This window comes from Elephantulus edwardii, unplaced genomic scaffold (genome assembly GCF_000299155.1).
Source record: "Elephantulus edwardii isolate Elephantulus edwardi_28Jun2011 unplaced genomic scaffold, EleEdw1.0 scaffold00132, whole genome shotgun sequence".
NCBI classification, from domain to species: domain Eukaryota; kingdom Metazoa; phylum Chordata; class Mammalia; order Macroscelidea; family Macroscelididae; genus Elephantulus; species Elephantulus edwardii.
In genome coordinates this window covers 973,197-1,000,283 of record NW_006399882.1, presented here as the reverse complement: position 1 = coordinate 1,000,283, position 27,087 = coordinate 973,197, and the positions used below count along the sequence as shown (strand labels likewise).

The 27,087-nt window shown below is 43.8% G+C and overlaps 1 protein-coding gene across 2 annotated transcripts in view; it reads right to left on the bottom strand.

Moving 5' to 3' along the window:
- Positions 1 to 27,087, bottom strand: part of PTPRG (protein tyrosine phosphatase, receptor type, G) — a 924,714-nt gene that overhangs the window by 190,606 nt on the left and 707,021 nt on the right. For both annotated transcript variants that reach the window (XM_006893832.1, XM_006893833.1), the window contains exon 6: positions 9,440 to 9,506. In XM_006893832.1, coding sequence (XP_006893894.1) covers positions 9,440 to 9,506 — 67 coding nt within the window. The remainder of the gene's footprint in view (positions 1 to 9,439; positions 9,507 to 27,087) is intronic.

Here is a 27,087-nt window from a genome sequence, read left to right as displayed (position 1 = left end):
GAAATGGTACAGAGTTTTCAAAAGGGGTTGAGCATCTGTCCCCAGCAGCACTGCAGTGGGGTGGCAGCAGCAACTCCGGTGCAGGCTGCTGGATAAACAGTTCACCTGTGGTCCAGGTAACAAATGAATACTCAGCCTGAAGAGTCTTCCAAATTATGCTTTAGTCTACCAGTTTCCATCAATTTGATTGCAATTCATGGAAACTCCATCATGGTCATGGTCACAGTCACAGGAGAAGTGCTCCTCAGGGTTTTCAAAGGCTCATTATTTGGAAATAGATCCTCAGGCCATTTGTCCAGGGTGCCTCTGGTGAGACTTGAATTTCTCATCCTTTGACTAGCAGGTGAAAGCATTAGCAATTTGCACCACCCAGAGATGATTCTAGAAGCCTCAATCTCAGCAGATGGGACACAGAGAAAAGAACAGACGTGGAGAAGCCAGCGTTTCCCCTGCATGAAAACACTTGGCATGCAAGTCTTTTAACTCATATTTGCAAATTTATTTCATCCCTCTCCTCTCTGCTGGAGGCTGGGATTGATGTTAACTATTCTAGAACTTTGTTCACAGATTTGGTGAGCAGATGAGGGCTCCAGGACACCCCAAAGTGAGCCACATGAATAAACGAGTCACTATTCTACAGAAGTGAGTCTGTCTGCAAGGGCAGCTTTGATCTTGTCACAGCCCCAATTCCCACTGCCGAGCTTTGACAAGAAGAGCGTACAAAGGCCTCATTTTGTGACATTCCTGTGAGGGGAGGGCGCTCTCAGGTGATAATTTATTTGTACTTTCACTGATGGCTTTCTGGGAAGAGCCTGAGGATGGAGGGCAGGACGAGCAGCCTCCTTGCTCGGACCAGGGGACGACCTGATGGTGTCTGAGGCAATGTGCGACCTTCCCATCACATTTCCTCGGAAGGAGAAAGAAGCTTCATGCTCACGAGGGTGGTACATTGAGCCAGAGACAGGATAGTGAGGGGATGTGAAAAGAGTGCCAGTCCACGCTCAGCAACAAAACCATTGCGACCAGTAAGCTTCCTTCCAAAAATACAGAAAAATGATTTTCCAGGTGATTGACAAGAGGAGGTGTCTCGATGCCCTTTTCAGAATGTTCCAGAACAAGCAGACAGACAGGGCTTTGGATTTTTCCTCTGGGAAGGTGCCACAAACAAGAACAGAGAGCAGGTAATCAACATACTGCAAAGAAAATATCGATTTATGTATTTTCATTGACTGAGTACATAATGTGCTCAAAGCTCAACTCACTCCTTCAGCGTTGGTTCTGACTCAAAGCGACCCTCCATCAGACTGCCAAGGCTGCAAGTCACAATGGGAGGGGACTGTCCACTCTTCTCCTCAAGAGTCTCTCAACATGTACTCTCTTCCACTGCAGCGAGCTGGACTCTCCAGGGGGTCTATGAGGCTGTAAAGTGCCTGGGAGAAGAATGGCCATCTTTCCTCCTAGAGCCACTGGAAGATCTGAACCACCAGAGAGGCAGCCCCTTTGGGTCAGCAGCACAACCCCCACCCACAAACTCCACCCCCGGACCTCCCTTCACACTGGACCAGCAATGGCCAAGTTAACAAAACTACCTGCAAAGGAAGTCTGCATAGGAAGTATTAGGGTTCAGAAGTAGAATTCTTACACTGCATACAAGAGACCTGGGTTTGATTTGTGGTCAGCTTCATATGCACAGCTGACACCTGTCTGTCAGTGGTAGCACGCATGTTGCTACAGTGCTGAAGATTATTTAGTGGCGCTTCGAAAACTAGGAAGAAATAGCTGGTGATCTACTATCTGAAAATCAGACAATTAAAAATCACAGTGATCTGATCCACCGCCAATGACAGGGAGGCACAGGGATGGTCAGCGTTTTCTTCCACCATGTTTAAGGGCTGATGCAGTCATGGCTAACCACATCATTATTTTATATACACTTACACGGGTTTATTTATAAAATAAACTACCCTTGAATCTGCCCTGACCCACAGCAATCTCCGACCAGGGTTTCAAGTCTGCCAATCTTTATGGCAGGGGACCACCACTCTGTCTCCCTCAGAGCAGCAGATAGATTCCAAATGCCAATCTTTCAGTTACTAACCCAATATTATACACTACTACACTTTAATTAAGTTTTCCTTTACAAAATCATCCTCACTCATCCACTGAGTTAGAATCAACTCAGAGTTGACTCTCCATTAAGTTTCTGAGGCTTTAAACTGCAATGAAGAAGATTTGAACCTCACACCCTTGGGATAGCAGCACAACTCTCTACCCACTAGGCCAGAGTTATTTAAATAAGATGACTGATATTTACCTCAAACCTGAGGTAAATATTTGAGTGCTCGCCTGTACACTTTGAAAGCACCAACTATTTTGAGTCAAAGTATTACAAAGAATTCATAAAATCTTCTAAATCTTTTCTCCATGATGAATGCTAGTAGTAGCACTGCTGTTGATTGCCTTAGAGTTGAGCATGACTCATAGCGACCCTATAAGCAAAAGGCCTGAATCCCCTCTACAACTATCAACATTTATCAAAGACAACAGAGTTTCTGGAGGCATGTTGTTAGGAAGCAGATGCCACTCCTGCTTCCAAACCTGACACATAGCATGTTAATGTTATTATGATGACAAGGCATAGTGACCCTATGTACAGCAGCTCTGAGCTCTTCCCTATCCTGAACCAGTCTCACTGACTCTGACACATCTACTCCTAGACCCCAGTTACTGTTATCAATTCATCTCATCCGAGGTCTTCTTCTCCTGTGCTGTCCCTCAACCCTTCCAAGCATGATGTCCTTCTCCAAGTACTGGTCCCTGCTGCTCATGTGCTCAAAGTTATGTGAGAGGCAAGAATTAATGGAAAACCCTCTCTCTCCATTTTACTTATATTTCCTATGGCTCTGGGTTTGTAAGAGTCACAAAGAATCGATTTACAAGAAACAGAACTTTTTGTTGTTTTTATAAAAAAGTTTCTAAGTCACCCACATCAAAGAAGCAATTCCACCACAGGCAGATCCTAAAAGAAACAGTATATTTGGCATGGAACCCCATACCTGAAAGCCTACTTTTCCTTCTCTTCCTGAACAATCTCAGTCACTCTTCAAGTGTAAATGCTTACGTTTTCTAAGAAGGCTCCTCTAACCCTCAAGTCTGCATTAATTTGCTACTTCTAATTTGCTACTTCTCTCATCTGTTACAGTAATTACAATTTGAACTTCTCTCTCAAGAATATGGAAACTCATTGTGAATCTCTTTGGTTCTCTGCTTCAGGCTTAGCAAATTTGGACCAGGCAATCAATAAGTACTGACAGCGGACAGACAAGCACTGTTCCTAAGAACCTCTGACCAGTAGACAAATGAAGAGGCTCAACACAGCCTCCTCTGTCTTGAGACCAGAAGAACTAGATGGGACCAAACGACCATGTTTCAATCAGAGTTTCAATAAGTAGAAATTTCTAACAAAACTTGAAATTTTGATTCATAGGCTTTTGCTCTATTTTAGCGTTAGAGAATGTTCTTGAAATCTTCCTTCCATACAAATAGGCTAGCTCAAAACATAAAGGATTTTATCCTTGAAAACTGTGCTCTTTAAAAAAAGCTATCCAAATGGACAACAGATACTCCAAAAACAGGTAAGAATTCTGGGATGGGAGTCAGAGAGGCTTAAGTTAATGAGGGCGGAAACTTTACAGAGAACAATGAGAATGTCATATAAACTGATAATGCAATTAATGTCACAGAATATTATGTGTAAAACCTGTTGAACATTGTGCTATGTATACTTTCACCAAAGACACATAAAATAATATTCAAAAATTAAGTTATTTCTAAAAAAATGGTTGTGGGGTGTTTTTCATTTTTCTTAAAAAAAGTTTTATAAGGAAGATTTAAGCTTCTGTGTCAGTCTCAGGATACACCTGAAGTCCTTCCTTTCAGAGTCAACCTGCTGTGAGGGTGGTGGTTAGCTGAAGGTGCTGTCCCTTCAGAGTCTCGCGCTATGACCCATGGAGGCCACAGCATCCTGGGTTGCCCAAATCACTGACTAAATGCTGGCAGATACAAGAACTAGGCCATTTTTGTGCAATACAGGACTCCTTCCCTGGGTTATCTTTGCTCTGGGATTCTTCATCTCATCCTGGCCAAGGCTTTCTCAGAGTTGTCTGCAGAAAATCCCTGCCCTCCTCTCCTTTCACAAAAGTCAGTCCCACATTACAGCTCAAACCCCCTCTGTGCCTACTCTTACTGCCACTTCCCTTTATCCTTTACATACATACAGGTGCCTCACTTTAAAGGGGCACTCACATTGACAATTCCATCTTGACATCTACCACTTAGAGAATTCTAAATGACACCCTGCTGATTAAGGATGACTAGTACAAGACAATGACTTGTTGGCACAACATGAGAAAACCCCCACCATGTAAGACTTCACTGAAATAAAACCATACACTCATTCTTTTGTAGAATGGGTATAAGGATCCAAGAGGGATGGGAGAGGGTAGAAGCAGAGGGATGAGGATGTGTAGGGGGGATGGGGGGTTAATTACAGGGTTGTATAATTTGATGGGGTGGGGTGAGGGAAACTGAAAGAATTTATTCTTAAAAACAATGTATTTGGGGGGAAAAAACTACCAAAAATAAAAAAAAAACCCACAAAACCCCAATGTATTTGAATTTTGTAAATAAACCAGTAGAAAATGAAAACTCCAACCATATATATCTTTTTAAAATCACCTAATAAGAAATTAATATTCTAAGATGTAAATCCCAGAGTCACAGAAATAAAAGCCAATTCTGAACTTGAACTGAAATCTGTATTGATTTTCCCTCCACACATCTCTATCATCATTTTCAAGCTGTTGACACTGTCAAGGGCACAATTATTTATGTTCCATTGAATTTGCAGGTCATTCAAATCCTTTACAGGTCTTTCACCTAAAAATGCTTCTAGTTCAAAGCTTTTTCTTTCTCTTTTCCTCTATTTCAAATATCTGTTCTCTTTAGGAAGAATGATGAAAGTGCAGAGATTTAGCAGAATGGAAGGCAGTGAAAAGCCAAGCAGTGAGTGCAAACACTAAGTTTCCAAAGACATGGCCCTAACCCTGTCTCATCCCTATCTATGGAGGCAAACTTGAATTGAGATGAGCCCTGAAAGAATGCTAAGGAGACACCTTTGCTGAGGGCTGGGTGAAGAACTTTCCTGCCAGTAGAGACAATAGGCTACTGGGGCTAGCCTATGCCTGTGGTCACAACACATACACACTCACTCACTCACTGGCTCACATGTTGTTGTGGTTGTTATGTGTCCTAGAGTTGACTGTGACTCAGAGCAACCATATGAAGAACAGCTCTGAACGCTGCCCTATTCTGTGCCATTCTCACCATCTCTGACACACTTGAGTCTGCTCTTATAGTACAGTGTCACTCCGCCTTGCGCAGGGCCTTCCTCTCACACTGTGACCCTCCACTTTTCCAAGGGCTGGCTGGCCTCTCCTAGCAACAAGCACAAAGTATCTGAGACAAAGTTGACCATCCTTGTCTCTAAGGAGCACCTGGTCTCACTCCCTCCAAGACAGACTTGTACTCTCTTTGGCCATCCATGGAATATTCAGTACTCTTCTCGTATCACAACTCAAAGGTGTGGATTTTTCTTGTGTCATCCTTAGTCACTGTCTAGCTTTCAGATACATAGTAAGTGACTGAGAAGATCAAAACATGGATTAGGCACACCTTAGTCTTTAATCTGATAAAACTGCTCTTTGGTACCCTTGAAAAGTCCGTGACAGCGTATTTCCCCAATGTGATATGTCTTTTGATTTCTTGACTTCTGGTTTATTGTGTATCAAAGTTAGATAAAAATTGTTAACAAATTCTATCTCTACTTCAACTATCATGATATCTACTGGCCCAGTGGGGAGGATTTTTGTTTTCTTGATGTTGAGAAATAAGCAATATTGAAGGCTATTTATATTGAAGATCTCTGATCTTCTGCAACAAGTGTTTCAAGTATTCTTCACTTTCAGCTGGCGAACTTGTATTACATGCATAATGCAGGTTGTTCATGAGCCTTCTTCTAATCTGGATGCCACATTCTTCTTTAAAAAGTCCAACTTCTCAAATTATTTGCTCAGCATAGACTGAATGCTCACAGCATTCAGACACATGCACAGTTTTGCTCAATAAATGTAAATAAACGTCTTCTGTAGATAATTTTGTTTTTGCAGGTCTTGTTGGGTTCCCAAGTTAAACAACAGGATTAAAACTGGTCAAGTATCTCTATGAGACAACTTCTTAAAGGGGCCATGAAGAAAAGGAAAGTATACACAATTATGCCATTACATAGGTCATGGTCTAAGTGATAACAATGTAGTGAATCTCTTTAAATTTGAGGCTTCAGAGATCAAGAAAGGCTCCTGCTTATCCTACCATACATATGGAAACGTCTCCAGTGCAGCCAGAGAGTATCCTCTTCTCCGAAAATAGGATCCTCTTGGAAGAGTCTAGAATTCTACAGTGTGTTTACATTTTTAATTATTATTCACTTTAATGAAAATTTACAGAGATTTTGGATTTCCATTCATTCATTGTTGCACTATTCTCCCTGCCCACTCCTCCCCTCCAGTTTATTCTTCTCTTGGAAAAGTAAAAGAAAAATTCTTTCATTGTTATACAACCCCTCCCCCCAAGTCCACTCCACTATGCAGCCTTCGTTCTGTACTCCTGTCATGACAATAATACCTAATCACATATCCCTTTTAAGCAGTTCTCTCTCTCATCTACAGTGTGTTTACTTTTAAAAGGCAACATATTTTATAAAAGAGACCTAGAGTTGGAGAATGGGAATCCCAGAACATTTGATTGTGCTAATGCGAAACCTATACTTGGAGCAAGAGGCAGTCATCAGAACAGAGCAAGGAGACACTACATGGTTCAAAATCAAGAAAGGGGCCCGTCAGGGATGTATTCTGTCTCCATACCTTTTCAATCTGTATACAGAACAAATCATCTGAGACGCTGGGCTGTTCAAGGAGGAATGTGGCATCAGGATTGGTGGAAGAGTCATCAACAACCTGCGTTATGCAGATGACACAACCCTGCTTGCTGAAACTGAGGAGGACCTTAAGCCCTTGCTGCAGAAGGTCAAGGACTCCAGCCTCCTATATGGATTGAAGCTCAACATCAAGAAAACAAAGATTCTCACCACTGGGCCAATTGGCAGCATCAGCATGGATGGTGAAGAGATTGAGATAGTTAATAGTTTTCATTTACTTGGCTCCACAATCAACACTCTTGGTAATAGCAGCCAGGAAATCAAGAGACGAATTTCACTGGGAAAGTCGGCTGTGACAGACCTCTCAAGAGTGCTGAAGAGCAACAATGTCAGGCTGGAGACTAAGGTGCGCCTGATCCGGGCTACAGTCTTTGCAATTACGTGCTATGCATTGGAGAGTTGGACAGTGAATAGGGTTGATAGAAAGAGAATTGATGCCTTTGAGCTTTGGTGCTGGAGAAGAGTGTTGAATATACCATTGACTGCTAGGAGAACAAACAGTTTTGTCTTGGAGAAGGTGAAGCCAGAATGGTCCCTGGAGTCAAGGATTCTGAAGCTTTGTCTGACATACTTCGGGCATGTTGCAAGGAGGGACTGGTCCTTGGAGACAGACATTATGTTTGGCAGAGTGGAGGGGCGGCGAACGAGAGGAAGACCTTTGATGAGCTGGATTGATTCTGTGACTGGAGCGGTGGGAATAAGTGCATTTGAGATGGCTAGGTTGGCACAGGATAGAACAGCGTTTAGAGCTCTTGTACATAGGGTCACTATGAGTCGCAAATGACTCGATGGCACATAACAACAACAACAACAACAACAGTGTTGGGGGTCGATAAGATCTATTTATCACTTACTATGTTTCAAACCTCAACACTTGTAATTGACACTGTGTGTTGGAAATCCAACAGAGGTTTAATCATCTGGATGTTGAAGAGAATTTTCTGGGGCACCGCTCAAGGGACAGGATGTGGTGCCACAACCCCTGCTTGCATTGTCTGTTGGAGGTTGTCTGGAATAGAAATATAAAATGTCCCACCTCCTAAATACAACTGTCACTGTTGTTAAACGCCATCGAGTCACCTACGACTCATAGCGACCCTATGTACAACAGCCCTAAACCCTGCTCTATCCTGTGCTCAACTGTCACTACAGCATTAAAAAAACCCACCAAAACCACACAAAACATAGACAGTCAAAATCATTTCAGGCAAAGGTGTTTTGTTCTCCAGGGGAACCCTTATAATAACACCTACTTTTGTTAAATGCAATCTATTTTCTAGCTCAGTATGAAGGCTTCACTTCCCGGAAACATGCTAACATTGAAAATGGACAAAACACGATGGAAACTTCCTGAAACGCAAGCCGGTGCAGGCTGTTATTTGTTACCCTTTTTGCCTACATTCCCTGGCTTTATTATTGTTACCTGCTGCACTAGCAAAGAACTGTGAGAGCAGAATAATTAATCCAGAATCCCATTTGCTTCTCTCGCACACCGACAATGGCTTCTTTCCCTGGGAGGGATGGGGGAAGAGGCATGTGAAGCTCTAGAGTTGGCTAATGTCTAAAGACAATCCTCCTCCCGAGAAAGGTGTGATGGCATTTTATCACAGCTGTGGAGACAAAGCGGAGATTTATGATGGTTCCTAACGCTGTTTCTGTCAACGTCGTCAGAATTCTAATTAGATTATTAAAGCTCTGCAAATCATTACATTACGCTCAGACACCACAGCTCATGGTGGGAAAAGGTGCTCTTGAAATGAGAAGCCCCTGTTGTCATAGGTAATGATGCATTGTTGCTAATAAAGTTGTGGGGAAATTCTTCCAATAAAAACCAGTTGGAAAAGACAGAACCCATTTATCTCACTTTCTTTCCCAGTTTTGCACCCGAGGATAAGAGGCTCACCATGCAGCCTTTTCCACACCAGCAGCTGATGGGCCTCCTCACCTGCTGCAAAGCTTAATGAACCATCATGGCTACTTAAGTTTCTCCCTCTCCACTGCTTCCTAAATCTAAGAGGCAAATCAAGAAATTTATAAATGGAAAGAAACTTGCAAGAGGAGTACTTTTAGGGGGACATAAGACAAATGGCGACTTCCAGGCATCCACTGCACATATGAATGGTGCATCATGGGTGTTTTGATTTATCACACATGCATTCTTAGTATCTGAGAAGGCACAAAATGCTTACTGTTAACCTGGATCCATCTGCAGATAACAAATGGGCCTGCTCTTTACCCATCAAATAATGGCTCAAATGCCCTTAAACATCAGTGGATGAGGAATGGGTGGTGGCCTCTGTCCTCCTCAGGAAAACCCCATTCCTATTGGTCGAGAGCCTCAGCCTTCCCATCTCCAGCAAAAGGAAGCATCTGGGGTTTACTTACCATGATGGACGACGCCCTTCAACCCATGGATAATAGGATCCAGAGCGGAATTGTCCCTCGGACTGACCTACATGTAAAGGAAACATGATTGGTTAAATCTATTCTGGCATCAGACACAACAGTCTCAGTTTAATCTTCTAAAGAGAAGGGGGGAAATAGATGTTATCTAGCAAGCTGTTTAGGTCTCACATATACCATGGCTCTCACCAAGTGCAGGGAGATTTATGACATCATAAAATCAAGTGAGGAGGTCTAAATCAAAAGGAAAAAAAAACCCACCCCAACTTCTCAGAATATATTACAGCAAGAGAAACACCATCATCCCAGCAAAACCTTTACAAACCAGCCACAAGGAATCCCTCTGCTTTGTCTTATTAAAAGGAGGCTTCGATCGGCTAAAGAGCCATTGGAAGCCATCAGAGAGCAATCCATCACTAACCAAACATGCCAAATACTTCATGTGGCCGTGCTCCCTCCTTCTCGAAAGAACACGGATCTGTGCTCTGCCAGCCTATGCTCCTTTTTAAGGATCCTGGTCCCCTCTCTCTTTCCAAAGACCACAGAGAGATTCTGGTAGAGAGAAAGGAGGGAGGTCTGGGAGAGGGAGGTCTCAGATACAGGGTCTCCCAGCCTCATTCTCTTTTGAGGTTTTACTGCTTCCAAGCTTTGGGCTTTTTTTATCTTGATCCCATCTAGTCTTGCCCTGAACTTTCTGATACAATTAAATCTTCATTCTCATCTCTTCTAGAGGATTAAAAAGGCACCATTTCCTTTGTAATTAGGGTTTCCAAGTACTTTCTTTTGGACAAATATGGCATGATTTACAAATGAAATGAAATGCACCTGCAGAATGTGAATAGGAGGTAGATACATCAAGACTGGCCGTGTAATGAGTATATTATGGGTTACAACACGATTTTCTGTATTTTTCTGCCTACTTGACTTTTCCCTCTAAATAAAGAGATTTTAAAAATTCACTATCTGTGATCAGCATTAGCACCGGATATTCCCCCCCCCCCGCTCTTACCCAGGGATGGTATTTACATCTCTACCATAATTCAAGTGGGAAACTGAGAAACCTTTCCCTAGCAAGACTTGAAGTTTCCAAGTTAATTCTGAGGAATATAGGGCCCTCCCGAGGGTAAATTTTAAGAGGATTACAATTTTTCCACACCTCTTCCTCCCTCACAAATTCTTCCTGTTGGGATGCAGCTCCTAGGGTCCTCTCTCTGACAACAATCCAAATCTCACACATTTTCTCCTCCCTTCTGTCTCCAGGTTGTTGTTATGTGCAAGGTGGTGACAACTCATTGCAACTCAATGAACAACAGACCTGAACGTACCCTCTCCTGTGCCATCCTCACAGTCTCTGACACACTTGAGATCATTGCTACAGTCACGGTGTCAATCCACCTTGCTGAAGGTCTTCCTCTCTTTCTCCGAACCTCCCTCCACCTTTCCTGGTCCTACGTCTTTTTCTAAGGACTGTTGCCTCTGAAAACCTGCCCAAAGTATGTGAGACTAATGCCATCAATCAGGGGTGACTCGGCCCCTTCCTTACAGGATACACATCACCACATCTAGAGATATTTTTGGCTGACATGGCATAGAGGGTTGAGAGAAATTGCTATCAGCACCAAGGAAGTAGATGTGAGGGAAGCTGCCACAACTGTACAATGGTCAGGGCATGTTCCCATAACAAAGAACTATCTGACTCAGAGTGTCCACAATGCCAAGAGCTGAGACTGAGAAATTCTAGGGAGAAGCTACATGAGTTAGTTGTGATTACAATTTGATGCTCAGAGTCCTGGGCTAAGACTAAATTCAGAAGATACACATACCATGCTATATTTATAGACTAATAAGATGGTGTGGAATTTGGTGCATTATAAACACTATAGACATAATACACACACGCATACACCCCACTCACATATACATCCATGATTAGGAAGCCAGGGTATCAGTTCACAGAGGTGTACGTAAATCTGGAGGAGGCAGGAGCATATTTCCAAAGAGTTTGAGGAGGCAGGCCAAGCCAAACTTTAGCTAAGAGTGAATGTTCTTAAAGGCTGAACATCCACAACACACATCAGCTCTCTATTTCACTCAAATTAAAAGAATACCTGTATCACATAAAATAACTTACAAAAATGAAAGTCAATGTTTTTAAAAAGGTTATAATAATAGAAGAATTCAAGATGAGAAAACCTACAAAATACACACAGCCAAATAGCAAAGGTGCTAGAATAAGAATCTACAGAAAGATCCTAGAGCCCTGGAAGGGCTCTCTGCTTGTCAGTCCAGAATGTTCCCTCCAGGTTAAATCCAGTTACTTTAATATTTGTAGGCGATGACAAACTCCTCCCACCAGTCACATGCTCCTTTAGAATCTGAGAGCTGCCCATCACTTTCCATCAACTCTCCCACCTTTCAAAACTTCGCTTGGCCACGTGACTTGCTTTGACTGATGAGATGTCAGGGACATGACTTGTTTGGATACTGAGTGACCTTCTGTTTGGATACCGAGTGACTTTCTTCTTGCTGGGGAACTTGCGGCCACAGTAAAGATACTCAACCGAGTCTACTGGATGAGGAAAGATGCCTCAGAGAGCATTGTCTGCGACAAGCAGTCGCAGACAGGGTCACTCTAGACACAACATCCTGCCAACAACTAGACAGGTGGAGCCAGTCAGTGAGACAGCTGTGACTCATGAGTGCAGTGTCTACCTGATTGTCAAGGCTGTGATCTTTCCTGTATCGCCAGACTTGGGTTTGAACCCCCGACGTTTTGGCTGGTAGTTGAAGGCGTAACTGCGTCCTCCAGGAACTAGCTCTCCATGGCAGGAGGTGGCAGACCACTTTCCAGCTGACACTGAATCAATGTCTCCTCATGGAGATTTGATGTGGTCAGAGCAAAACTATGCCCCGTAGAATTTTCTTTTAAAAGTTGATTTATTTTGTGCTTGTTAAGAATATAAACAGAGGGAGCTCTGGTAGCCTATTGGCTAGAAGCTGCACTGCAATCCAAGAGGTATGTGGCTCGAATCCACCAGATGCTCTGCTGGAGAAGGAGGGACAATCTCCTCCTGTACCAGTCAGATCTGATTTGACGACACACACACACACACACACACACACACACACACATTTTTAAAAAAGAATATACATAGAAAATATGCATAATTTCAACAGTTTTTGCACACATTCCTTGGTAACTGACTACATTCTTTATGCAGCCATCCTTACTTTCCTTTTTAAGGTGTTTCCCCACCATTTCCATAAATTCAGTCTTCCCTAAGGTTCCATTTAACCTTGCGAGTTGCCTTTGACATTTGACCCTAATACAGATGACTCTTTAAATCAGCATAAGGCTCAAGGCAGACATTTTTTTTTACTAGTCATCTACACTATAATAGCGGCTTTATTTTGCTAGTTAAGTGAAACTATCATAACTATTTCATATCAACATGTAATAGGCTATTTGAGTTGGAATTTCAAACGATCCGGATTTATGTTTGATTTGACATCCACTCGATTTTGTAATAGGCTGCTCCTTTTGAAGCCACATGAGTTTTCTTGGCTCTTGAAATTTGCTTCCTTCCACTTTTAGATCAAAGGAATTACACAGCAATGCGGAGAAGACCGCAGTCTCACAAATGAGCTTAAAATGGACTAGAAGAAATGGACACCCCTTGCCCTCTGGAGTCAGCGTTCTCATAGCGAAACGTGGCTCCTGGCACTTCCATTTCGGGGCGGCTTGCTCTGCATATTAGTCATCTTCAAAAGGAAAGCACACGCCACAAGAGAGGGCTCCGAAGAAAAGCTTTGCCGTTGCATTTAAGTATAACGAAGATAGAGGAATTAGCAATGCAGCAAACTCTATGGCTCTTGGGTTTGAACTGGACCAAATTTACATAAATGGTCATGGAGCCTAAACTTGACGAATACTCTTTTCAAACAGTAGCCTGCCATAAGAGACTCAACCAACTATCAAATTAGCAGCCAAGTTATTAATCATCTCTAGAGGCGAGTCTTTAATCCAGGCTCTGCATTTAAGCCTCCTGGAAGCAAAATCAAATGGAGGCAGGAGGCCCCATCTGGCTCCATGGGCTCGCATTCAGAGAGGCCTCTGACTTCTCCTGGTCACTGCACCATTTGGCCCTTGACTTGGATGTGAATAATCCTCAATCTATCAAGTCCTGGCCATCTGCTACGTAGACCAAATGGCCAAGGTAACTGACTTGCCTTGAAGCCGCTATAGCCAGCTACTCCTTCAGTCCCAGAAACGTCACACACAGCCAATAGCCTCTTATGGGAAAAAGGATTTATGCCTGCGGAGGGGGATTGGCTGCACCGGAAGCCACGGCTGCAGGAAAAGTGACCGGCAACAGGACCAGGGATGCGGCCCTGCCTTTCTGCACAGCAGCGAGGTCGATCCATTCACCCTGGCGGTTAGCAGGTATCTGTGTATTCAGAAACTAAAGTGGCCACAAGGCCAAGGACAGCCCTGCTCCTGAGGTCTGCTCCGACCTGAAGAGCTGTGGGGGACTGTTGCTCCTGTTCTTCTTAGACACCATCAAGTCAAGTACTCACTGCTCCTACAGCAACCCCACAAACAACCGATGTGAACTCCACCCTCGCCTGTGCCAGCCTCATCACCTCTGATTGACATGAGCCACGGGAATAGTCACGGTGTCGATTCCTCTTGTTGCAGGTTTTCCTCTTGTTCGCTGACCCTCCACACATGATGTCTTTACTCAAGGATATTATAATTTCTTTTATTCCGCTATCTCTTATCTTTGCCTCACCTTTATTTTTAACCTTCATTCTCCAGACTTTGGGAGTCCTTGGATGGTGTAAATATGTTCTGCCTGGCTACCTATTGAAAAGCTGGTGGGAGCTGGTGGGTCAGACCCTCTCAGAGGTGCGGAGGAAGAAAGGACTGGTGACCTCCTTCTGCAGGACCACCGCCGCTGAAAACCCTGCGAGGCCCAGCTCTTCCCTGACACACACGGAGTCACCAGGTACCAGAAGTGACTCGACAGCAGTGGATTGGCTTGGGTTGGTTTCACCAGACTTTGGCATTAACTTCCTCGCACAAACCATTGATTTCTGGGCTGTTTTTGCACCACTGCACTTCAGTTAGATGGGCTCTGGTGGCACTGTGGTTGAAGTGCAAGACGGCACTTTTAGACTTTAATGTCTACAGCGGGAACTCATCAGGACCCCTGCAGGAGGAAGGGATCTGTTTCCATCAAAATTTACTGCCCTGGAAAAATGGAGCAACTCTGCTCAGTCCCAAAGGGTTGCTATGAATCAGAATTGACAACATTGAATTTGAGGTTTTTTGAGTTTGTCCTTCAGGTAAGCCCTCTCTGAAGACAAAAAATAGAACAGGCTCTTTTATTAATAAATTAAACACCTGTCAAAAATGGTGAGAATGTGTCTATGTTTCAGAAGACAACTGCAGCATTAAACCACGAACGGCTGAGATATGTTGACAATACTGCACCTGAAAAATCTGTAAAAATGTCTTTTTCTGCCTCTTCTTTTAACATTCACAAACATTACCCTGCTTCCTGTACAGCCTACAGTTTTGGTTTCTGATGCATAAGCTTCTTTTCTCTCCCTTTCGACAGCCTAACATCATGTTCTACTCTCCTGATTGTCACTGCGTCACTGACATGAGAAATGGGCAGCATCGGGCATGGTGGCACCTCCAGTCCCCAGCTACCGGGGAATGAAGTCAGAGGGGAATTGGACACAGTCCAGAACCCACCACGGGAGGGGACAGGGGTGCTGCCGAGCTGTGGGACTTTCAATGAAACCAAAGATTTTTCTCCTTCCAATCACTGAAATGCAATTAACCCAGTGTGGATTCCCGGTCAGGACGCTTGGTTTACATGTGACCACGAAAAAATCCACACATTAAGCCTAATCTCACAGATAGGCAAAATGTCACAGAAGCATTTCCCAGGAGAAGGACGTCCGCTTGCCTGGGGAGGGGAAGGGGATGGCCCCATATCATCATCTATTTTCCGGCACTTGACAAGGACACACTCTTGGGACCAGTTTCCATCAGCAGATGAGAAAGCTCCTAATTCCTCAGCCATGGGAAGGGACTAATATGAAAAGGAAACATAATTATAAATGCTAACAGGAGTCACTCTCACTCCCCATTCACACGCGTGTTTGAGGATTGAAATGGCTTACTTAATGCTAATTCCTACTATCAGTGGAAACTGGTTAATTCTTAAGTGGTTCCTCTCCAGAAGACTAAGATCCAGGGCCAGAGGAGGCCACTGAGGCAGGGCATTTGGGCTCTTGGTCTGTTCGATGTAGATCATTTGCCCATACCCACTAGTCATCTTTGAACCATCACACTGGCTTGCAAGGGCCCTTTGCTGGAAGAGACAACCCTCCCAGGGCTTCTCTGGGGTCCAGCAGCAGTGTCCACAGCACAGCAGATCCTGCCAGCCTACTGTCCATACACACGTATATTACTTTCATGAGGCTCATCCCATCCCAGGCCGGCAGTTCAATGTCACACGCTCTGGCCCTGGAGTCGCTCTATTTCAAAGCCAATGCGACAGCATGACAGCGAGTCAGCGGGCAGACTGGACGCCTGGCACATGGACCCTCCTCCACATGCGGATTTTTGCCTTCCATCTTTTTAATGTAGCCAAGAAAGGCCAGGGAAAATTTTGTGAGAGTTCAAGACCAGGTCCCAGGCCCTTGTTCACCCCGCCCATCTCCTTAAGAGTGGAGGTTGTTCCTAGAAACGGGAAAGCAGCACAAAAGAAATCCCATCTTCATAAGGCATGACCTAGAATCTTCAGCTACAATGCAAAACCATTTCATACGGGGACTGTTGTGACCTTTGAATTTATTAAAAAAATAAAAGCATCAGGTCTGGGGGCGCCTACGGCAAGAGAAGCTTATTTCAGGTTCAGCGACTTGCCGGCATGTTGCTCTGGGTTGTGCAGCAGCGCCGGGCAACTCTGACTTCTGCTTCTTACTAATCCTGCCTTGCACCGAAAAGCCCCAACAATATCAAAGGCTTAGGGGAGAAAGCAGGGCGGACGTTGCTACGTGCAGCCACTGACTTCCACCACAACACATCTGACGTGAACTCTCACCCTGTCCGTTTCATTCTCTCCACGCATAAAGCTGCTCAGGGAGCTCCACTTTACAAAAGACTCAGAAGCCAGACAGTACTGTGTGGGGACAGCTGCAAATCCCCACCATCGACGCAGCCAAGGAAACCTAAGAGACTGTGGCATCCCAAATCAGAGGGGTCGCCAGCTTTATCCTTCTGTTGAAGAGATTCCTCCAGAGGAGCAGGTAAGGTCATTGCTTTGAATGTAACTGAAGTTCAGTTACATTCATGCATCCAGATGGCAGTACGGGGTGGGAGGACTGTCATGTAGGCATCACACAAATCATTAAAAGAAACTTACTTATCTTACAGTTAATAAAGAGCTTGATGGAAAGAAAAACAGTGTGGTCCACTCAGCTCAAATGATAAGACCCCAGCTCATTCATTCAACAAAGGTAAGACTACGCTCGCTCACCCGACCTTGGCTATCTTGTGGGATGGAGCTAGTGGCCTAGTTTTAATCAGCAGGATGCAACAAATGCAATGAGCTGTCACATTCAGGACAGATCAGAGCCTCTCCTTTGCTAGTGGCTTCTCACTCCTGCCTTCTGGCCTTGCACATGGGGTGAAGCGAACAGCCATGCTAGAGAAGACCAAATGGCCAGGACCTAGAGGTGACCTCTCGCCAACTGCCAGGGAGGAGCCAAGGTCCTTCCACATGCCACCAGGGAGTGACTTCCAACCTGAGCGACTTTGGAAGTGGATCTACCCCTAGCTGAAGTTGTGAATGAGGCCCTTCCCAACGTCTAGCTTGCAGAAAACTCCAGAAACTTAATAGAATAAATGTGTGCTTTTTGAGTTGCTAAGTCTGCAGTGACTCGTTACACAGCATCAGTTGACAACCACAGGCCTAGAACTTAGTCCTGGGACAGGACACTGAATAACCCACAGGCCCCTCTTATGGAGCTGACCGTTTAGGTCCAGCTACCAAAGAGAAGACCAAGACCCTGGATGTCAAAAAGAACACGTCCTTCTCATCTTCTTTACACTGGTTCACCCATCAGCAACCAAAGGCGCTTCCTGTCCTTCAAAAACTCTACGCCAACACACGCCTGAGACGCTAGGATGCATCACAATTTCCACCTGAGGGGAAGTTATACACTCAGAATCCAAGATGGAACCAGGATCGGCTAGCAAAATAATGAGCAAACTCCAAGTGGAGCAAATAAACACTGATAATATATTCCCAGACAAAGAATTTTCATGTAGCTTTTATGTTCAAGCAAAAATAGAAATCCAATACATTGCGACTCTAAACCTAAGGGCTGGAGAGTAAGAGAAGTCCGTGGGCTCAGTGCAGTGTGTGATCTGCTGGCTGGAGCAGCTACTGGTGTTTGATTCCAGCAACCAGGTAAAAGACAAACTAATCACACCTCTAGGCATGCCTTTCTCTGCTTTTTTGGAGGAAGGATTTCTACTCTATGCTGTCTTAGGAGTATTGAATGATTGCTCTGATAACATATGGACTAAAGATTGATTATGGAGTTCTCATGGCATAGGGGATAGAGAATTGCATTGCCAAGCCAAAGCTGGGTGGTTTGAATCCACCAGCTGCTCCTTGGAAGAAAGATGAGCAATCTCCTCCCATGCAATTTACTGCCTCTGAAGACCCCACTAGAGGGTCAGCTATGAGTTGGTTCTGCTCTGATGGCCAGGAGTTGAGAAAGACTGCTTATCAATTCACTCTCCTAAGTAATGTCTCATCCAGACATTCGAAGTCCCATGCTCCAGGTCAGGGCCCTGTGAAACACATTTCTAACTTGTCTAAACATTGCACCTAATCCACAGACAAACGAGTGAACACTACATTCAGCTGTTAACGTGAAAGCTGGTGAACATTTGACGGGAGATCACTGGTGAAGTGGACAAAGGTCCTTGAGCCCACAGTGTTTCTGTGGGAAATGCTTTCATGAGACGGGACTGGGTAAACAAAGACCACTTCATCATCTCAAGGAGACATGGATTAATGCCAACCGAAAGCTGAGCTTTGTACTTAAAATGCACCTGAGTTCGACAGAGGATAAAATTAAATTGCAACGAACAAAGACAAAAATCTCTCCCAGCAGGCTTTGATTGATAGGATGTGCCATTTGTAGCAGAACAAAATGGGAAACTGGAAAGTTTGTTCCCAGCCATCACTGCCTCACTGGGCCAACTTTCTCTCTTTTGAGAAAATAATGTGATTTCTTCACAGAGCATATAGTCTACTTATTTAAGTCACAGTGCCCAGAATCTTTCAATTCCACCAGCAGTTCAACTGGAAAAAATGGTCCCAGTGGGGGGCTGTGGGTAACATTTAAACAGGAAGAGGCTTATCGAATAAAACTGCCATTGGCATCAGCCTGGGAATACGTTAGCTCCTTAGAAAACAACCCAGATGAGTCCTCTGTTGCCGAATATGATTGCTGTGTGTGGTGGATTACATTCTAACTCATAGCAATCCCTTATGACTGAGTAAAACTGCCCTGCAGAGTTTCCTAGGCTCTAAAAGATGGGCAATCTCCTCCCTGATGGTACTTAACAACAATATTCATGGGAGCAGAGTTCCAGGTCTCTTCTTCCAAGGAGCTGTTGGTAGGTTTGAACTACTGACCTTTTTGTTAGCAGTCAAGGACTTAACCATTGCACCAGCCATGACTATGAGCTCTATTGGCCTAGTGGGTAAGGAGCTGTGCTGCCAATCCAAAGGCAGGTGGCTCGAATCCATCCGTTTCCTGGGAGAGAAAAACGGGCAATTTCCTTCTGTGTGTTTTACAGCTTTGGAAAATGGCTGAAGGGTCCACAGTGGGTTGGTTTGGACTCAACAACAATGAGGGACAGAAAGAGAGACAGAGAGAGAACAAGAGAGAAAGAGTGAGGGAGTGGGAGAGGGAGAAAGGAAGAGGCGAAGAGGGGAGAAGGAGGGGGAAGAGAGAAAGAGGAAGAGAGAGAGACAGGGGGGGAAGTGAGGGAGAACAAAGAGGGAGGGAGAGAGAGACAGAGGGGGAAGAGAGGGAGAGAAAGAGAGGAAAAGAAAGAGAGATTTGGGGGAGGGGATGAGAGAGAGAGAGAGGGAAAGAAACATACAGACAAGTTCAACCATAGTCCCATTTCTGGTTATAGAAAGACAAGCAGGTTTCTGGTTAAGCTCTGTCACACATGAGTCCCCCTAGCCCAATATCCTGTCTTTCACATTTCATCTCAATAGCACAGTAACATCTTTTCACCCGGCAGATCAGGTCTAAATCCTAGCACTAATTTTAGTCCTCACTTTCTTGCCAATCCATGTATGAAGCCATGAGAAAGATCTGAAAATTCTACCTCCTAAACAAGTCTTGAATCAGATCACCACTTGGTCCAGGGTTTTCACTGTGGTTCAAGCCTCGCACACCACTTTCCTGGGCCTGCGCGCCCACCTTCCCAAAGCCTCACTCAACTGCTCCATCTAGCACATCCTCCAAGTCCTTCTCTGCACAGAAGGTTCTCATTCCAGGCTGCCCTGTGCTTGAAAAGACAAACAGAAACAAACAGCTACTACCACCACCACCACCACCACCACCACCACCACCACCACCACCACCACCACCACCACCACCACCACCACCACCACCACCCACTGCTCTTAAAATTGACCAGGAGTGTGGCCTTCAGATGAGGATTTTTTAAAAGATTTCTAGGTGATCTTAATATCCATGTACCACAGTGGTTAAGGAACCACTGAGGAGAATTTTTTTAAGTACATCTAATCAGGACACAGACCTATGCAAAAGTCCTTCAGGAACTGGCCACAGCTCACTTTTACAATCTGATTCCAACAACTCCCCCGATTCCCTGCAGTCCATCCCACATATCTTTCTTCCTCCTTGAATTCTGTGAGTCTTCCCCTATCTCACTGATGCAGACTTGCGCCCATTCTTCCCTCTGCCTAGAAGGCTCCTCTATTAGGTCTTCTCAAACTCAAATCTCTTAAAATCTCAGCTAAGCGTAGTTCCTAACAGAGGTCTTTCCTGACCAGCCCCTTACAAACTGGCCCATTCCAAACACTTACTAAACAATTCCTCTATGCAATTTATTGATAACCTGTTCGTTGATATCTAAAGATCAGGGTGTACCTGAGCTGACCAGTGCATCTAGGGAAAAGCAGGTCGGGGGCCCTCGATGTTCCAGCAAAGGAGAGGACATCTTCACCTTGCTTATGCATCACTCAGACACCCCCAAATAAACCATCCTCTGTCATAGCACTCTGTACGTTTCGCAGTCATTCCTGGTTCTGACTCTCAAGCTGGACTGGGGCCTTCCCGAGGGTCAGCTCATATTGTACTCAACTTGACCTGACACCTGTAGCTCTACAATATGCTGATACAGAACAGGCACGTAAAAAAGTCCAGAATGAAGGTTGCATAGTGCAGCGTACTTGGGGCAGGGGGAGGGGGGTATTGTATTATCAGAGAAGGAATTTTTCTTTTATTTTTCAAAGAGAAGAGTGAACTGGGGGGGAGGGGTGGGGCAGGGAGAAAAATGTAATAATGAATGAGTGGAAATCCAAAATCTCTGTAAATGTTCATTAAAATGAATAAAAAAGGTTCATTTCTGCAAAGAATAACTAAATAGGTATGTTGCTATGATTGTTGCATACCATTGAATCAGATATGACTCATGGCTGACCCTCCAGCAGGTTTTCAGAGGCTGTAAATCACATGGGAGGAGACTGCCGATCTTTCTCTGGGGCAGTGGGTAGACTCAAAGCATGTTCCTTTGGTTTGGCAGTGCAAATCCTTAAAACTAGGCCACCAGAGCTTCCTAAATACACACACATACTTACTGTTAATAGCATTAGTGCTAAACCCATCCATTCAACTCACACACATATTACCTCTGTGTGTGTTTGTGTGTGTGTGTATATATATTCTATGTGTGTGTATACATATTCTGTGTATATATATTCTATGTGTGTGTATATATACACACATATATATATACACACATATATATATACACACATACATATATACATATATATATATATGTATATATATATACACACACACACACACACACACATATATAGAGAGAGAGAGAGAAAGAGAAAGGGGGGGGAGAGAGAGAAGTGATATTAGTATAAGTAGATATAGCTTAGAACTATGTCAATCAGACTCTTGAGTGTTGTTTTACTGGAAGACGTACTATAAGAAGCTCAGCGGTTCCCCGCCCTCCCAAATAACCCTTCAAGAACCTTTGGGGAATCTTGACTGTTACAAAGGCTTCTCTCCAGGAGCAGCTGATGGATCCAAACTGCCGGTCTTTGGAGTTGATAATGAACCTTCCTTTTCATGATGCCACTAAAGCTCCCTAATTTAGGGAGGACTCTTATTTTCTCAAACATTAGTCTTTTAATTCCAGGTGAAGGTTCCCTGACATGTACTGCATACTTCACCATCTCCTTAAACATTATTTAAGCCTCTGTAAATGATTAAAACGGATCCTTTTGAAAAATGATTGAGTGATGAGGTTCTAATTAGGTGAAAGTCTGGAGGTTTCTGCCCCATGCTAAGTGTCACTAAGGGTAATGACACAGAGAACCCTGGGGATCTCTCTCCTGGATGTGGTTCGTGTGCTTCAGTGTATGGGCATGGTGACATATAAATTAGTTCTTTTGAACCTTCAAAATTATGTTCAAATTATCACCTGTATATTCGCTTTTCAAGGTTGCCAGGTAACTGACCCATATGTAAATCAGGCATCATAGGGTTCCATTAAACATTAAGTCAAAGAGAAAAAAGTTTCTTAAATTAAAATGGCTCTCCTATAGACATCATGGTCCCAGCTGAAACATGGTGTTTTGCTTTTTATCCTAGTATGTAATTGTGGAAGAACAGAAAAGTCCATGAATCTCAAGTGCATAGCTGTATGAATTTTTCCATAAGTACAAAACTCAAACTCCTTGCTGTTGAGCTGGAATCGGGATCAGAACCAAGTCATAGGTGAGCTGCTACTGGGTTTCTGATGCTATAAATTGCACAGGAGGAGATTGCCCATCGTTCTCCAGAGGCACTGCTGGTGGACTGGAATTACCAGAGAAGAGAGACCTTTGGGTTAGCAGTACAACTCTCTATAGACTGTGTATATCTCTTCCAGATACATGCTGTTGTTGCTGTATACCACTGAATAAGAACTGAAACATAGTTGACCCTATGGTGGGTTTTCATGGAGCAGCTGGTGTATTCGAACTGTTTGCCGTCAAGATTTCAGCACAGATTCTTACCACTATGTGTTGTCAAATTAAAATCAACTCATAGCTGACTCTCCAGGTGGTTTTCAGAAGCTGTAGATTACACTACGGGAGTCTGCCCATTTGTCTCCAGAGAAACAGCTGGTGGATTTGAACCGCATGTCTTTGTGCTGGCAATGCAACTCCTTATCCACCAGGCCACCAGAGCTCCTTTGTACCAGGGCCCTGCAATCCATAACCAGATGAAGATAAACACTCCTGCTAACTCCCATCCTGATTGATAGACCACTTTCTATACAGATTAATGGTATCAGATGCTAGTCTCTTGTAATGCCTAATGCCACTCACAACCGTATGTGTAAGCTTTGGTCACATTACTCTGTATAATAGGAGTTTGAAGCATCTTTTAAAATCATTTTACAGGATACTCTTACATGAAAATCTGGAATAATTTCCCTGTCCGTTAGTCAATAGAAAGTTATTCCTGTCTGTATAAACCATCACCAACATGATCTAATTTATGGGGGAAGCATTTTCAGTTCATAAGGCCTATCAAGATGGGGTACACCATCTCAGAAAGTTGGCAGGCCAGCATTTGGTGCTGATTTGAAATTTATTTAAACACCATCAAGAGGGATGCCTGAAATGATGACAGCCTCTCAGTCTGCCCATTGCCATGGGGATCTGCAGAGCATTTTGGCCCAAAGCAGGAAAGATTTTCCACCTTCAGCTTTGAGTTCGAGGCTCTCATTAGCATTTAACCTTTTTGTGATACAGTTTTCTCCACTTTGAAACTCAGTATGTACTCATAAGAACCTTTCATCTCTACTGTGAGAATTGTCACAACAATCCGTTTAGTGAATTTGTCAGTTGCTATTCCAACTCATGCTGACAAGATTACAATGGGATGACATGTGCCTGGTCCCCGAGTTATCTCCATCACTGGTTGAGGACCAGAATATTGTAGGATTCCCACTGGCTGATAACTGGAAGCAGACAGCCAGACTTTTCTTCTTAGTCTAAAGACACAACTTAGAATTAGTGCAACATCATGAAAACATTCAAGCCTCTAAGAGACAGATAGGTGGCGACAGCGTATGAGGTATACTGACTTACAATCAGACCTAGCTCTCCCACCCAGAAGGTGAAAATTCTAGAACTCAACTACCAATGATTCCTTACTTACAGAATACCAAAACTCAAACTTGCTATAAAACTGATTCTGCCTCCCAGGGACTCTATGGTTGTTGTTATGTGCTGCTGAGTCAGAACTGACTCAGAACAGGCCCTCAAGTGGATTTTCAGAAGCAGTAAATTGCATGAGGGTATAACGTCCATCTTTCTGCTGCAGAGTAGCTTGCTGGATTCAAACTACCTGCTTTTCAGTTAGCAGCATAGCTCCTTACCACTGAACTGGCAAAGCTCCCTAGAATCCATGCTTTGTTATTGTTAAGTGCTGTCAAGTCAAGCACGATTCAGTGACTCCCTAAATTAGTAACAGATTTGAACCTGTTGTTGTTGTTGTGTATCGTAGAGTTGGAACCAACCCATAGCTGACCCTCCGGCAGGTTTTCAGAGGTAGTTAATCACACAGGAAGAGAGTGCCCATCTTTATCTTGTGGAGCAGCTCGTAGCCTTAAGCCACATGCCTTCAGGATTGAAGCACAGCTTCTTGTCACTAGGCCACCATAGCACCTGATTTGAACCTTGTTGTTGTTATGTGCCATCGAGTTGCCTGTGACTCATAGTGACCCTATGTACAAGAGCCCCAAACCCTGCTCTATCCTGTGCCAATCTCACTGTCTCCAACACACCTACCCTTATTACCCCAGTTAATGAACCAATCTAGCTCACTGAGGATTTTCCTCTCCTGTGCTGTCATGACATCCCTCTCTAAGGACTGATCCCGCCTTACAACATGTTCAAAGTATGTCAGACGAAGCTTCGGAATCCTTGCCTTCAAGGAGCAGCCTGGATTCATTCTCTCCAGGGCAAACCTGTTCATTTTCTTAGCGGTCCATGGTATATTCAATATTCTTCTCCAACACTACAGCTCAAAGGCATCAATTCTCCTATCCTTCCTAGTCATTGTTCAGCCCTCTGATGCATAGCAAGTGACTGCAAAGACCATGGCCTGTCTCAAGACTGACATCATTGCTCTTCAGTACTTTAGAGAAGTCTCTAACTGCAGAGTTTCCCGTTTCAATACGTCTTTCAATTTCCTGGCTCCTGGTGCCAAGAGTGTTGATTGTGGAGCCAAACAAACTAAAGCTGTGAACAACCTAGGATAGCATAAAACCACCCCAACAGCACTTCTGATGCTGTAAATCTTAGTGGGAGCAGACAGCCTCATTTTCCTCCTGCAGAACTTCTGTTGAATTCAAACCACTAATCTTTTGTTTAGTAGCCTATTTTATAACCATAATTATCAAACTACAAAACCCTCAAGCTCATTGCTCTTGAGTTGGAACCGACTTAGAGCTGACACTTCACTGGGTTTAAATTGCATGGGAGCCATTGGTGGATTCGAACTGCCAGAGAGGTGTCAGAGAGGTGTGACCTTTGGCTAGCAGCACAACTGTCTACAGACTAGGCCATTGGCCATCACTGTAAATGGGAGAGCTCCTTCAACATATATAAGTGCTTGGACTTTATAGACATATAAAAACAACAAATTGGGGTTTTTTTTGTTTGTTTTTTTATAGCAAATCGTGTACTTAAACATTCTTCCACTATCAGAATGGAGGGAGCTCTGGTGGCTTAGTAGTGAAGAAGTATGTTGCTCGCAAAGGTCCACGGTTTGTATGCGCCAGATGCTCCATGGGAGAAAGATGGGCAATGTCTTCCTGTGGGATTTACATGCTCTTGAGGATCAAGGAAGGGTCAGTTCTGGCTCAATGGTACAAAAGGACAAGAACAACATTAGGATGTAAAGGATCCCGGTTAGTCACGCAGCCATTAAAACACTGGACCTCTAATCAAATGCTCAGGGATGAAAACTCCCTCAGTGGCTACGTGGACAAAAGAGGAGGCAGCCACTTTCAGAAACTTTTGCTGCCTCAGAGATTTGAAATCCTAGTTCTAATCTATCCTATAGGGTCATTGTGAATGCCTGGGGGTGTTTTGATTTGTTGTTGGTTTCAAATTTTTTTAGTTACAGTGTGCCTTGGATCAATCAATACTGTACGATGCTTGGAACAGTTACACACTGTAAGGGAAGCTGAAATTCCTAGGTAATAAAGAGAAATTAATAATACTGGCTTCGAGCAGGAATGTATGTGACATTCACTTGCTTCTGAGGGTGTGGCTGTCAGCAAAGAGCAAAGGCGTGTTTCATGATCTTCTGTCCATTATCAATCACTTTCCCAGAGTGGGAACCCACCTGCTTCTCTTTCCAACCCCTTGAAAACCTGTTGATAGTACTCCAAACTAGAGAACAAAATTTGAGGTGGGAGTCTCATCAAAGATAAATATTCCAGCTAATCTCCTGAGGGAAAGAAACATTTCTCCTTCTTGGTGTCTAGTGCTCTGCATTCTGAGCTGACAAGTCAGTTGGAGGGTTATCTGTGAATTTCAGAGTCTCTGTGCAGCGCTGCCCACAAAACCTGAGGGGGCGGGTGGGGTGACAGAACATTAACATTCTCTCTGGTTGGCTGGTGGTCAGACCTCTGGAGAGGAGAGGATTCAGAAGGTAGCAAGATAACGGAAAGATAACAATCTGAAAAAAACCCCTTTATTTACATCATGGCCTTAAAATCTATATGCTTTGACTATGTATCTTTATAAATGCAGCATTTAGTTGAATCCCATCTTTATTAAGTGCAGCATTTAGTTGAATCCCATTGTAGAAGGCTATGGCTGCTAATATGAGCCAAGGAATGTAAATGACAATATTTACATGTAAAAAAATAACTTCCAGTGTTTTGAAACTTATGTTTCTTTGTTTTTTCCTATTAACTTGCATCACTTAAAAAGTTGAGGTGTGTTAAGTACTCTAGCTGCCCCCACAGAAAAGGAGGAAGAGTGAAATTCAACATCAGCACAAAACACATCGCTAAAATAACTTGATGGGTGGAGGGAGAGGGTAAAGGAAATGGGAAAGATTCAGCAGGAACCTGAAAAGATGGGGTAAGAGTAGGCCATGATTCAATGGGGATTAATTTTAAAATCACATTGTATGGGAAGGATTGTATGAAATACAATGTGAATGAAGAAAAGTGTAGGATTGTATGAAATACAATGTGAATGAAGAAAAGTGTAGGATTGTATGAAATACAA